General features: G+C 37.9%; 1 protein-coding gene across 3 annotated transcripts in view; it reads right to left on the bottom strand.

Annotated features, from left to right (window-relative positions):
* The window catches only part of LOC127422901 (probable JmjC domain-containing histone demethylation protein 2C), a 244,566-nt gene that overhangs the window by 46,470 nt on the left and 184,207 nt on the right, over positions 1-13,889 (bottom strand). For all 3 annotated transcript variants that reach the window (XM_051666731.1, XM_051666732.1, XM_051666733.1), the window contains one exon: positions 1,278-1,383. In XM_051666731.1, coding sequence (XP_051522691.1) covers positions 1,278-1,383 — 106 coding nt within the window. The remainder of the gene's footprint in view (positions 1-1,277; positions 1,384-13,889) is intronic.

The following is a 13,889-nucleotide window of genomic DNA, read 5'->3' as shown; positions in this document are numbered from 1 at the left end:
TTGTGGAAAAACACAGTCTTTGCATTGCCTTCCTTCTGATCCCAACAATAGGAAAGAGTGGATGAACTTTATTTTTAATGAAGTTCCAGACCGCGTCATTAAGAACTTGGTCCTTTGTTCACTTCATTTTACCACGGATTCGTTTACAAACAAGGCGCAATTCGACGCAGGATTTTCAGAAAGATTGAAATTAAAGACGATGCTGTGCAGACTATATTGGATCCGACAGTATTGTCGCACCACACAAGTGTAAGTAATTGTTTTTATTACGTGGTCACTATTGCTTTGTCTGTTATTGCAGATCGTTTGATATGTACTGAGTATTTATGCGTTTTTAACCTAAATCACAGCAGCATCCATCTATGAAGGATGTAGGATTTTTAAATATGCAAAACTGTTAGCCAATAATACCAGTGGGCGTTTACTTCCGAGTCTACAATCCGCCACGCCTATTCAAACGGTGTGTTACGATGAGGGGGGTCAAAACAGGACAGAAAATAGCCTATTACTTCTAAATTATTATGTTTTTTGATGTATAAATATTGATAACATTATAAGTGGACCTCAGAGAACAGTACAAAATAAAAAAAGGCAGTTCATGACCCCTTTAAATATTAAAGCCACAATAAACCACTGGAGTCATATGGATTACTTTTATGCTGCCCATTATATGCTGTTTAAACCTTCAAAGTTCTGGCCACCATCCACTTGCATTAAATGGACCTACAAAGCTGAGATATTTTTCTAAAAATCTTTGTTTGTGTTCAGCAGAACAAAGAAAATCATACACATCTGGGATGGCATGAGGGTGAGTAAATTATGTGAGAGTATTTTCATTTTGGGGTGAAAAGTCCATTTAATGTTAATCCAGCATAAAATTATTGCATCAACTATTGGCTAGATTTTAGAAAAGATGCATTACCTACAACAGTAGACTAAATCAGTGCCTAAATAGCTTTTTGGCTATTGTTTAATATAAACCAACTGCTCCGATGAAACGTTTTTTCAAAGGCTGAGAAAGTTGCAACATTTTCATGAACTACTATCAAGACAAAAATCTTAAGAATCACATGCACTGATGAATTGTTCACAATAAGATCACGAATGCATATTAAAAAAGTCAATAGGGTCATTTTTGAAATTTTGATTTCATGTTGACTTTAAAACACACAAAAAACAGGCGGGTGTACTCAAATGTAGATTACTGATGTTGTGCCATTATGTTTTCATTATGTTACAGCCCCTTCAGAATAACACTGATACAATGACTGCCTTACCTTGCAAAAAAATTTCTTGAACCTTTTGGTCTTTCACCCAGGCTTTCACTTCTTCATGGAGCTGTGGATAGTCCCTGAGAACAGGACTTAAACTGTCCACCTCATCCTGCAAGAAACAAACAAACACAAAATGTTAGTTTATCACTTTCTAAACAACAAGGATATCATGCAAAGTCGTAACTGTCCTGGAGTTGAAAATTAACCAACTGAGCAGTCATGGCATTTCATATAAAGTCTGAATAAAGGAATAAGCCAGATGCTAAAAGAAAAGGAATGTTTTTAAAGACACTTGTGCTGCGAGACATAAAAAGGATTCTCTTCTGAGACCACTGGGCAACCGAGACTAAATCCTGAGAGCAAACTGAGAGTTTGCCTTCTTGAAGATATGTCACCCTTTCTAAAGCCTGTACAGTCCCCCAACCAACCAGCAAAATGCTTATTCATAGATCTTTGAGAAAATATCTTTCCTGACCTTCAGGTTTGGTCTGATAAAACCTCTTGTCCATACAGGTAAAATAGATTCCTATCATATCTTTACCTCGCAACTCAAATTAAACTAGATATTTACATTTTCTGAAGAAAATGTGAGTGGTGCTTGCCAATGGAAAACCTGCTGCCATGATACTACGGGGTTCTGGGAGGTTGCTAGGGAGTTGCTATGTGGTTGCTAGGGCATTTTGGTCCCTAAATGTGGTTCTTGTCCCACCTTCAATACAAGTTTGATATTTTTCCATCTGTTTTATCATTCGTCAGGCAAAATTTGTACGTCTGTTCGCTTGTGTAAGTGTGCACACTTCTCAATAAAGCCACATAATTTGAGGTATCATCCATATCCATAGCAAAAACAGTGCAGGACTAGTCACTCTCCAAAGTTGGCATACATACACCATTAACTACATTACCACTTCCCAAATATTTGATCACCTAAAACTGTAGAAAGCATCAAACATATCAGAGATTCGTCTAATAAGACGTTTACAGGTAAAAAGAGATGATATTTGATACAGCTGATTTTTAATAAATCATTATTATTATTATTATTATTATTTTATAGTAGGCTACAGAAAAGTTTTTGAATATTTGACTTGCAGTGATTAAGGCCACTGACCTGTGATATCAAAACAATCCACAACAGAGTCTAAAACAACCACAGGAAAGTTACATATCCGCTTCACATGAACCCAGCAGTCAAGCGCGCGCGTGTGTGTGTGTGTGTGGTTTACGAGGACATTTATTTAGGTTACAAACTGGTAATTACAAGGGTATTCTGCTATAAATGTGGTTTATGAGGACATTTCTAGTGTCCCCATTATTCAAATCACTTAAAATACTAAACAATGTTTATTTGAAAATGTAAAAATTTAGAACGTTTTTTTTTGTGAGGGTTAGGTTTAGGGGTAGGGTTAGGGGATAGAATCTATAGTTTGTACAGTATAAAAATCATTATGTCTATGGAGAGTCCTCATAAGGATAGCCACATCAACGTGTGTGTGTGTGTGTGTGTGTGTGTGTGTGTGTGTGTGTGTCAAGGTCTGGTGGAGTGAGAGGGATATCCGCCTAGCACTTCCATTAATTGTTGATGGTGATGAGGAGTGCAGAGTGGGCAGGGGAGCTGACAGGAGCTTCAGTTATTTACACAATCACACAGCAGGACTGATAAAGACACGAACTGAGCTCTGGAAATATCCAGCTGACACACACACAAATAGAATGGTCAGAAAACAAAAGCACACACTGCACTGGTGATACTGCTGGCCAGGGCAATTGAGGGCACATCGTTCTCTCTTGAGAGCAACAATGCAGGTACTTTGTAAGGGTCATATTCTACCCCTGTTGTATAGTCAACGTATTATATTAGTCAAGGTTCTAGCACCAAAAACAGCCATAATTTAGTTTTTATAATTATTATTACTTAAGCTAAAGTGACTTAAAAACCTCTAAATGTAAATTGGTTACTGTATTATTGGCTAATCTGTGTACTGGTGTAGTTCACACTGTCATTTATCAGGGCGGCCGGGTTGCTGCATACGGAATAGGTGTTGATACGTAAATATGGGTGGTCATATGTTAATGTATTCATAGTTGTCACATTAAAATTATGCCTTTTTGCAGGTTATATTATGGCTAGGGTGTACTTCGCTCTTTCACATGTCGTTCCGTCTCACGCGAGATCAAGAGCTCAGCCTTTTGAAGTATACGCAAGCCAATACTGACCTGTTCGACTCTTTTAATACAGTCAACACCAAGCGCGTGCGCAGAAGTTGACCGAGGCTGCCATCAGTACATGCACACGCACTGAAACCCAAAGTATACTTTACTTACCTTAAGAGTGAATCTCTGTAGGTTTTGCAGTCCTCATATGTGTGAAAAATGTGAAATTAAATAAAGCCTATATTTAGGACCATTAAATTACAATGTATGCCTCCCTAAATGGGGTTGCACAACAGACGCATCAGGAGGACAACATGCAGTGTCCTAAAATTACATTCATTTACAATAAATTCAACCCAAATCATTCATCAAAGGACATACATTATTGATTTAGACTAGCCTGGAAGATACATTGTGTATAGGCAATTTTTCATTAACAAGTTTGTCTTTTTGTTGTTTGAGAGCTTGAATTAAAATCTGGGTAACAGAGAAATTGCATAAATGCACCCTTTTTCCCCCCATACACCAACAAGCAAACTCATTGACGTCACTTTGTTCATTATTGTTCATTCTCGTCTGTTGTGAGGCCACACGCTACACACGCCTTCATTCCAGTTTCTATTTTCAAGCTAGAGGCTTGCAGGAGACATGATTTATTTATTGGCCTCAAGGTTGCATTGGGCACTTTCTCTCTCTGTGGCGTCCAAGAATGGAATCTGACAGCTCGTTTTCCCTAACACCCTCAACACAACCACAAAAAGACAACAGAGAGATAAAGAGAAAGGAGAATCCAAACAAAAAAATATTATATTTAATCTCCATCACTGTCTTTCAACAAAACTTTCCCACACGTGTAGGGATGGGAATCACAAAAAATTATGATTCTGATTTCAATGAACAATTCCGGTTCTTCAGCATTATTAACGATTCTTTTAGTACCCAAATAACTGGTCCTAAATATATACTTTACAAAAATACTACACAAAAAACAATACAAATTTTTTGACACATTTTAAAGTTTTTTGTTTTTAAATTTCAGTATTGTGCGTGTCATATGAACAGCCAGTCAGTAATTAAACTGATTTAATTCTAATTAAATTCAATACAACATAACCAGGGCTCTACATTAAGGATTTTTATGATGGCCCAGTCAGGTCTGTAGTTTCAATTTTTACTTGCACTGCCAAAATTTTCATAATAATTATATATATATATATAGCACTGTTATTTTTGTTTGAATATGTGCCAGGAATAATATCTAGCCTAAATTTTGCATTAAATGCAAGTAAAACAATGGTATACAATAGGGCTGGGCGATATGTAAAAATTATTTTATCGACAATAGTCTTAAAAAAAACGACAATTACATTGTCAACATTTGCTTTAAAAATTGTATTCATTTATTGAAACACGAAAAACAAACAAAAGACATTTCTAAATTCAAACTGCACTTTAAACTAAACGAAAAAAGCAATAAAATAAAGTGATCAACAAATTTTATTTAACCGTCTCAATTTTCCATCACGCACACATCCATCAACAACAGGTGGAAAATTACTAATAGCCTACAGATTAATAAATAAAGACAATTATAAATGTAAAGACAATAACAATCATAATAAATAAGCCTAATAAATTCCCTTTTGATCCCAAAATAATGCTGCCAAATGTGTGTTCTTACGAATTTGTGTTTGTATTGCATTTTGGTAATACGGTTAATGCTGCCTAAATAAAAAAATAAAAAAAGTCAATTTTAGGTTCAAGGTGAACATGTATTACTTTATGAATTAATCACTTTTGTCTTTGTTTCTTTAATACAAAGATATATATTACTGGACCTGCAGAGTTGTGTTCACAATGCATGCTAACCGCGTGGAAATAAAGCGAACTAAACTCATAGCACCTACCGAGATGATTGGAGATAATTTGCAGCATTCTCATCGATGACAATATTCTTGCAAACAGTTTTCAGATGAATGAAAGAGTAAAAAAACTCTTTATATGTGCTTGTTCCATGAGACTGCACGCTGATATGCATGTGATCCACAAGACAGGCTTATGCTGCACGCCTCGGAACAAACAGCGAATCAGACACAAGCATTGACGGCTTTTCTTTTGTCTGTTCTTAAAAATATAATAAAGTGTGTTTCTTCAAGTGCTGTGTGTCTGTGTGTCTAACAGCATTTCTTGTCATGTGTCACTCCGAGAAGCCTTACAAGTCGCCTGAATTACCAGTGCATTAAATATATTTGGACGAGGAGCTTGCGAACTAGATTCAGCCTCGTCATATTTTGCGGGTGCTAATTTCGCACCCTGGGCTACCGTTTAATATATTTGCAGATTTCCCATATCAATGGTTTTGCCATTTCCCGATATTGTCGCTCTACGTCTGTCAATGAGTGTCGCAATCGTCAACAGGATCTTTGGAAGACATCATCGATATCCGATTACCTCATCCTATCACCCAGCCCTAGTAAACAATGCAAAACTTTACTGATTGAATTGTACTGATACCTCCAAGACCATCACAAATCATTATCACAATTTCGACAAAACCTTATCTATGATAGCCAGCTAGATAATGTTACCTAAGTGATACGTTTAAATAAGCAGAATTCGCAAAAACAACATTCAATACATCACATTACTCAAAATGTTTAAGTTGCAAAGCATAAAAACACAGTTACAAGATCAACAAACATTTAGCAATAACGCTGCACTGACCTGTTAGGGCAAGTGACACCATCAACCGTTACAAGTCTCTCTCACACTTGCCCCAAACCATCCTTATTGTTGAGCCTTGACAACACAGTAACAGTTCCCTGTCTCGATCCAGTAACTTATCCAATTCAGTCAATGAGTATGTTTACACACACTATTACGCTGTTAACTTCCAAAAATCAGCTTATTTAAAAAATCTGACAATGCAAGAAAACCATGTTTAAATAAGACTTTAAACAACCAGATTATTCTCTGCTTTTGATGTCAAAATGTAAACAGTCATGCACACATTTTGGATAAGCACATTGGATAAGCAAGTAAGAACGTCAGTAAAGGTGTTTACATGCAATGTGAAATAAGTGTGGAAAAATAATGTGCAAAAATATACAACCTAAAATGTTGATTGTTTTTGCTTTAAACTAAAATAAAGAAAAGCTGTTAAGGCATTGTTGTCTGACTGATTCAAACTGATGACTCATGAGTTTGAGAGTTATTTTTCGAGATCGATAAATTACAAAGAACCAGCTCATAAGTAGGGCTGTGACGATATAATAAAATATTCATATACCGTGATCCTTTTTTTCATGATATTGTATCAGTACTTTAGATCCATGTATCAATCTTTATTTTCAACTATTTGTGTATTCATATTATGTAAACACACAACAAAGTTGGCACACTGTTACTTCCAAATCAATTTAATGAGCTCACCAAGAGACAAAAAGGTGATGTTCTAGGTGATGAGCTACACGCTCTTCAGTATATAACTGAAATATACCCAAATAAATTGGAATTGAAATTGGAATTGATTCGTAACCAAATCAAGTTATGATATTGTGATGTATTGGAATATATCGAATTGTGACGTGTATTGCAAAACGTATTGTATTGTGAGGTGCCAGGTGATACCCAGCCGTACTCATAAGAATGCTGGTTGTGCTGCTTTGTCTCATTTCGAACAGCCCTCTCTTTCTTCATCAGACTGAAAGCTCAGAACTCAGATAGAACATAATTCTCTTGTTGTGGAGCTGTAGCTGTCCATGCAAATAATTCAGTCAGAGTATTTTTTTTTTTTTTATTGAACCCTTGACAAGTGTTAGCAGCAATGCAAGGCTGCTCAGAATTAGACAAATGTTGTGACTCAGAACAATGAAATTGAAATGCCGATCAAAAATGATCTCATTCCTATAGTCTTTCGGGGGCACCTTTAACAGGAGTTAAGGTGTAATCTCATCTTCTCCTCCTCTGCACATATCCCCTCATGAAGGATGGAGCAGATGCACTTTTCTTTCCATCCCCCCACCCCATTTCGCACTGGACTGCCATCCATCACTTTAACAGCAATATGTTCCAGGATTTTCGACATGGCTCTGTGCTGGAAGATACTGGGAAGGCAGGGTGGTGCTCAGTGCTGGGGGAATAGGAAAGTGCTTCCAGATCCAAACTCTGACCCAGATAAAACAAGCTTCCTTCCTCTCTCTCACTCTCCATCCTGCAGCCTGGGAACAGAGCACTGGGCGTAGTGCTCATACTGTTTTTCCAGCCTGTCTCCATGTTCTGCAAACATACCTTGACAACCAATCTCTCTCTGTCTGACAGCTGCTCTGTGACATCAGGCTTTATCCAAACTTGCATATTGTCAGTGTATGTACTGCTTTTGATTAAGAACGTACTTCTCGGCCGTTAGTAAAACAGGTTGTTTAGGTATGCAGGCGAGCAGTACGAATACATTCCTGGACATACTTCATCCTGTATCCATTGTGGGTATGGTCCTGTGACCTGAATATATGACATAGTAACAACAACCGGAAAAAAAAATGTAAACCGCAAAAAAGTACAATATAAAGGTGCTGTAATTTTTTTATGGAATGTTATGCAGAACATTTTCTACTCCCTGAAAGATATCACTGATATAAGTGTCCTGAGATATTTCAACGGTCTCTGTGACAGCACTAGACTGTATAAACAACAAACAAAAATGTATCTGCAGTCACATTCTTTGATCAGCCAATCAGAAGACTTTGATGTGCTTTCTGCCAGTCAATCATTTTGCATGTTCTCAGTATATTAGTTGAAGCGGTTCATTTAGGTTTAATGCCATTTGCAAATTCATAATGTCGTCAGTTGAGAGCGCTTTTTTGCTACATGAGAAGACGCACTGCTTCTCTTTGGTCTCAACGGTATCTATGGAGGGCGGGATTTTTGGAAAGAGGGGTGTGTCTAATTCAACGGCTCGTCTTGTGGAAGTTCCAGAATGTCACTTACAGCACTTTCTTGGTATATATAGCACTTACAGTTGAAAAGAGCATTCAGCATTTTGAATGTGACATCTCTGAAGCTGCTGTGGCATTATGGGACACTAAAGTGTCCAGTGGTGCGCACTTCAGAATCTCACTGAATGCAGTTGGTCATCCGGGTATTTCTTGTCTACTGTTATGAACACTAAAAAATGATTTATATTGTTGGAAAAGCAGTATGAAAATGAAGACATAAGTGACATTATAAAGAAATGCTCTAATGTGCTAAATTATTATCAATATGTCTATTCGGAGGTGGTGGCTCAGACCGTTACTGTACGTCAGTGAAATTAACAATGTGTTCATTAAGAATGAATGGAGTCCCATTATCGTCCTGCTCCACATGACTGAGTGCTCCTATTAGCATTCCTCTGCTTCCATCACTTGTCTCTCTCCATTGCTCTTTTCCTCCGTCTTTGTGCTTATAAAGGGCAGACGTGCCCCTGTTCTGTTGCTCTCTGAAGAACAGAGTTCCTGCATATATGTCGTCCTGTTCCCTGGAGATTCACAATCCCCTCAGCCCAGCATACAAGTTGAGGCGAGACAGGCCTCCTTTACACAACATGCACAGCAAAGACACCTCTGTTCATCTCCTCTCGTACCTCACCTGATTAAATGCTTTTCTCCTCTTTAATCAGTGGTGTTTGTTAAGGCATGCATCACTATTACTATTGCTCAAAGCTAGGGTAAGGGTTCTGAACAAATCCCTGAACCTAAGAATTAAATTTGGTGTGTAACTCATCCCATACCAGATGTGCTACAGACACCTCAAAACGTGCAAAATGGTCCATACATAGGCAACCTCAAAAACACCTCCTTATCCTCAGACTACACCGGGACCTGATACAAAGGATGCCACTTCAAACGCTTTGATAGAAATAATGATACCCCACCTCTCAGTGCGCATGAAAATGGAATGATATTAAAAAAAGTATGTTGTTTGGATGGAAAGATGGGAGAGGGAACATGCTGGTGGAGTGCTGAGGAGTGTTGCCATGGCATGGGGCAGCGTAGGGAGCTGACACAATACTTGCATCAGTCAGAGGTGTAAGCAGCGTACAAGTGCAGAGAGACAGGATGTTCCATTCAGCACTCTTCAAATGCTTTTCACAGAGATGACGCATTCAGTGGATGAATCATTTTGTGGACAGGCGAAATGACATCAAGACAGACACTATAGTACAGTCATTACAGCATTAATGGTGACACATTATAACAGCAGCGTAAACATCAGCGCAATTAAACCTGATGGTGGTTGGAAAACACAGAATAGTGTACAGAAACAGCCCAGCGGCACGTAAAAGCTTTTGTTGGAGAGCAGACGTCATGTGCACTCCTGTTGCTATGGCAATGCTACATACGTGATGTGTGTGAAAAAAGCTTGTTGCTTGGGTAATAAAAAGTGTATGTGCGCTGACTGTGTCTTTCATATAGGATGCTGTGTGTTACTAAGGTCATTTATATAACGCAGTTTCAGTGAGTAATTCTATACAATGTAGATTAGGTTTCTGGAAGTAATGCAATCTTGTGTATAAACATGCATGCTGAAATGGCGACTGTATGAGTGCGAATGAGTGTGTGCAAGCGTATGTGGGAGGGTGTCTGTGCCGTTTGTGTGATTTATGTTTCTTCATCAACAGTAGAGTGTGCGTCAAGTGATGAATGTTCTGTTTTGTTGAATGATATGTGAATTTAAAATTGTGTTCCAATCACACACACACCATTATGTGACAGGGGGCATTTTTGCAGTATGGGATAGAGATCTGTTACAAGAAACAGAGGGTTACTGCAACCAACTGGAGACATCTACACACCTGTCGTATCTTCAGTAGTAGATTTCAACCGATATTGGATTTTGCCAATACCGATGACTACGGTGTTGGAAGTAGAGGTCAACCGACAGTGGATTTTGCAGATACTGATAACTAAGGTGGCAGAAAAGGCTGATAATTAATGAGCAATAATTAATCAACAGTAGATCATTACCTGTCACTTGTCAATTTTCAAAATGTGGCATTTTTTAACATTTCACATAAATAATAGTGATTTAGTCCATAAACCGTGATGATGACAGAGTATTGGCTTCGTTACAATGCTCTATATGTAAATATTTTGTAGCTTATATAATCACCAGATGAAGGGTTTTGGTCACAGAGGAATAAGAAGGAATAAAAAATAAATAAAATAAAAAACTATTGGCATTGATTTTTTGCCAATAACCAATAGTTCCAAAAAGCAACTATCAGCACGATTAATCGGTATAGACCATTTCAAGGATGTAAACACAAGAATTAGAACAGTCCAAACGTATTTCCAGATCCTTTCAACAAAGTCTCTTTTTCAAGGTAAGTCGGTCCACTCGGCAGCCATCTTTGGAATGCTCTTGGGCAGTTTGGGCAGCTATTTTTCTATGTAAACAAGCATGAATGTGCAGCTCCTATCTACTTACATGGGGAAAGACCAAAATCTCCAAAGCAGTTGGTCAAGATTACGATCAAAGAACATATTTAAAATCAGCAGTAAAATCTGACAACACTGTTAGGCAGGGTGAGCAAGAGATGGACATAGTGGATGTGACGTCAGGCCTCCCCACTGTCAGGAGAGGCATTTATTTTAAATGAGTGGCCTGGCTTCCCTGGGCCTCGGCACTTGAGGGGAATTGAGGCCTGGCATCCTGGCCTGTCGGCCGTGGCACATGCTCCAATCCTCATCATCGCATCTAACTCTCGAGGAAATGGGGAAAAGTCACCGCGGGCGACGATGATCCATGGGAGGGGTGTGTCGTTCTGTCACAACTGGTATAATAAATTGTGCTTCTTTAACTCAGATTATGCTCAGATCCGTTGACTGCCGCTGGGTGTTCCAATTTCTCCCATTCATTTTAATAGAAGTGGCCCGTCTCTGGAAATGATCATGGAACAATGACGTCACTTGACGTCACCAACGAACAGTCATTGAAATGGTCTATAACCGCTTTTTGGGTCGACCTCTGTTGGAAGAAAGCAGATGACCAACTAAAATGTATGATAGTGTCTAAAACAGATATACTGAATGTGTTCCAAGAGAGTCCAAAAAAATAAATGAATACATAAATAAAATCCCAGATACAGTTTATTGTGATTTGGTGCATAACAAGGGACTTTTACCAATAAACAAGCTTGAAATACAGTTGGGACTCTTACTTTGAAATTTCTGTGCTCCCAGCTGTTCACACAAACAGATAAAGGAAAGAAAATATACACTCTTACAATCATCTACAGAGTATTGCAATAAAAACACTATAAAGTAAACACTGTCATATAACAAATATGAGCAGTAATTCATCAAGTCAGCAATCGCTTGTCATAACTGTCTGGTATCCCTTATGTATGTGCTTCATGTATTTTATTTTATTTTTTTTTACATTCCTTCTTAATGATAGTGCCTTAGTCCATAAACAGTGCTGCTTTTATTATTACTCACCAGATTTATTTGGAAATGAAATAAAAGTTGGAGATGCTTCTATATAGCTACTCGCATTATTCTCCACATGCCCTTGCTTCGGTTTGGAACACTTGATGATTATTTAATCAAAATAATAAAATATGGATTTAACTGAGGATATTAATATGGATAAGTATGGATAAATATTGTCAATTACAACATAGATTCATCATATTTACACGATATAGATACAGCAAATCCCCACAGGGTGTCAGTGAATTGATATTTTTTTCCACCTCCAGAGGCTAGAATGCCGGCCACTCAAGATTTTGCCAAAATCCCTTTAAGGCAAGTTAGCCCACACGGCGACCATGTTCGAAATCTCCAAAACGGTTGGTCAAGATTACAAGAAAAAACAGACTGCAAATCAGCAAAAAAAAAATCTGACAATAAATTATGCTTCTTTAGCTAAAATCACGAAGGCAATAAAAACAAAAAACTATTGTTCAGGCTGGTTCAGCTAATGCGTATGCACGTTCTCAATGTCCTATCAAAAAGGCAACTGGCTCTTTTAACTGTAAGGTGAGATTCTATTCCTACATCTACAATTTCTCCCATTCATAAGTACACCAGTGTCCCGTTTCATCAGATTCAGTCTAGGCCTGGCAATAGGAGTGCAGACAGAGGTGCTCGTGATCTACCTACTGATACACTTGGATTCTGCAGTCATATAGGAATGTCTACTAGCAACCAACAGCACACCGACTTAGTGACCTTGCCAGTGTGAACACACCTTAACTGTCATGACAGTAAACAAAAGAATGTTTCAATATCACACAAAGTTCTCAGGCCCCTGCCCATCCACACTGAGGTCAGAGGTCAAATTCCTCCTCTTCCATCTCACTTTTAAAGGGTTAGTTCATTCAAAAATGTTCTGTCAACATGTTGATCCAAACCTGTTTGACTTAATTTCTTCTACACAAAAGATGATGTTAGGCAGAATGACAGGCTCAGTCAACATTCATTTTCAATGCATGGAAAAAATATGCAATGAAAGTGAAAGGTGACAGACTAACATACTGAATAACATCTATTTTTTGTGTTCCATGGAGGAAAGTCATACAGTTTTGGTACAAAATGAGGGTGAATAATGACCAAATTGTCATTTTCAGGAGAACTATCCCTATAAGGATTAATTAATGCAAATGCACATCCAGATCCAATCAACCATTCAGTAATGTGGCCATCACACCACAGAGAATGAGTGTAACACCTGTTGCACAACGCATGCCGAAGCAAAGCAGAATCAGCACATATTTTTTTTTCGGCACTCATGTTAACAGGTTAGAGATTTCACATTGGATGCAGACACAGCGCAGCAGAGCATGGCAGAAGCGTCGCAGCGGCAGCACTGCTGCAATCATTTTGGTAGTGAGTGTACTTTTTGCTGCGCTGCTCACGCTGAATTAAAGTGACAGTGCACTATTTATGGACATCATAAATATGAGTAGATATGAAAAATTTGCTTGGAATAAGCATATATTAGTAGTCTAGTGTGTTTTGTATTAATTAGAGCATGTAGGAAAACAAAAAACAAAAACTGAAAAAAATGTAAAATGACAAACAAAATTAAATTGTTTTTAAATAGTTTTAAAAAGTTTAAGCTGAAGTACGGTTTTGTCATTTAAAACTGCAGTATACTACAAGCCAAAGGCTTAATCAAAAAACAAACAAAACAAAAAAACTGCCTATTATATACTATTAAATAGAGAGCAGGTCTACAGGTTAAACAGCAATATCCATGTGCTGCAGACAAGTGCTAACAGATGTGGTAAGCAAATGCACGTGACAGTCCATGTGATCCGTATTCAGAACTTACCTCTGTCTTGTATTAACTATGGATGACAAGACTGATTGTGGAGAAAAGAAGTGCTCTATGACCCTCAGTTTACTTTTTATAAGGATAAATTAACAACAGAAAAAGAGTGGGATGCCTCGGCTGTTGTTGCAGATGGTGAGT

Source organism: Myxocyprinus asiaticus, chromosome 32 (genome assembly GCF_019703515.2).
Source record: "Myxocyprinus asiaticus isolate MX2 ecotype Aquarium Trade chromosome 32, UBuf_Myxa_2, whole genome shotgun sequence".
Lineage (NCBI taxonomy): Eukaryota > Metazoa > Chordata > Actinopteri > Cypriniformes > Catostomidae > Myxocyprinus > Myxocyprinus asiaticus.
This window is presented reverse-complemented; position numbering and strand designations above follow the sequence as displayed.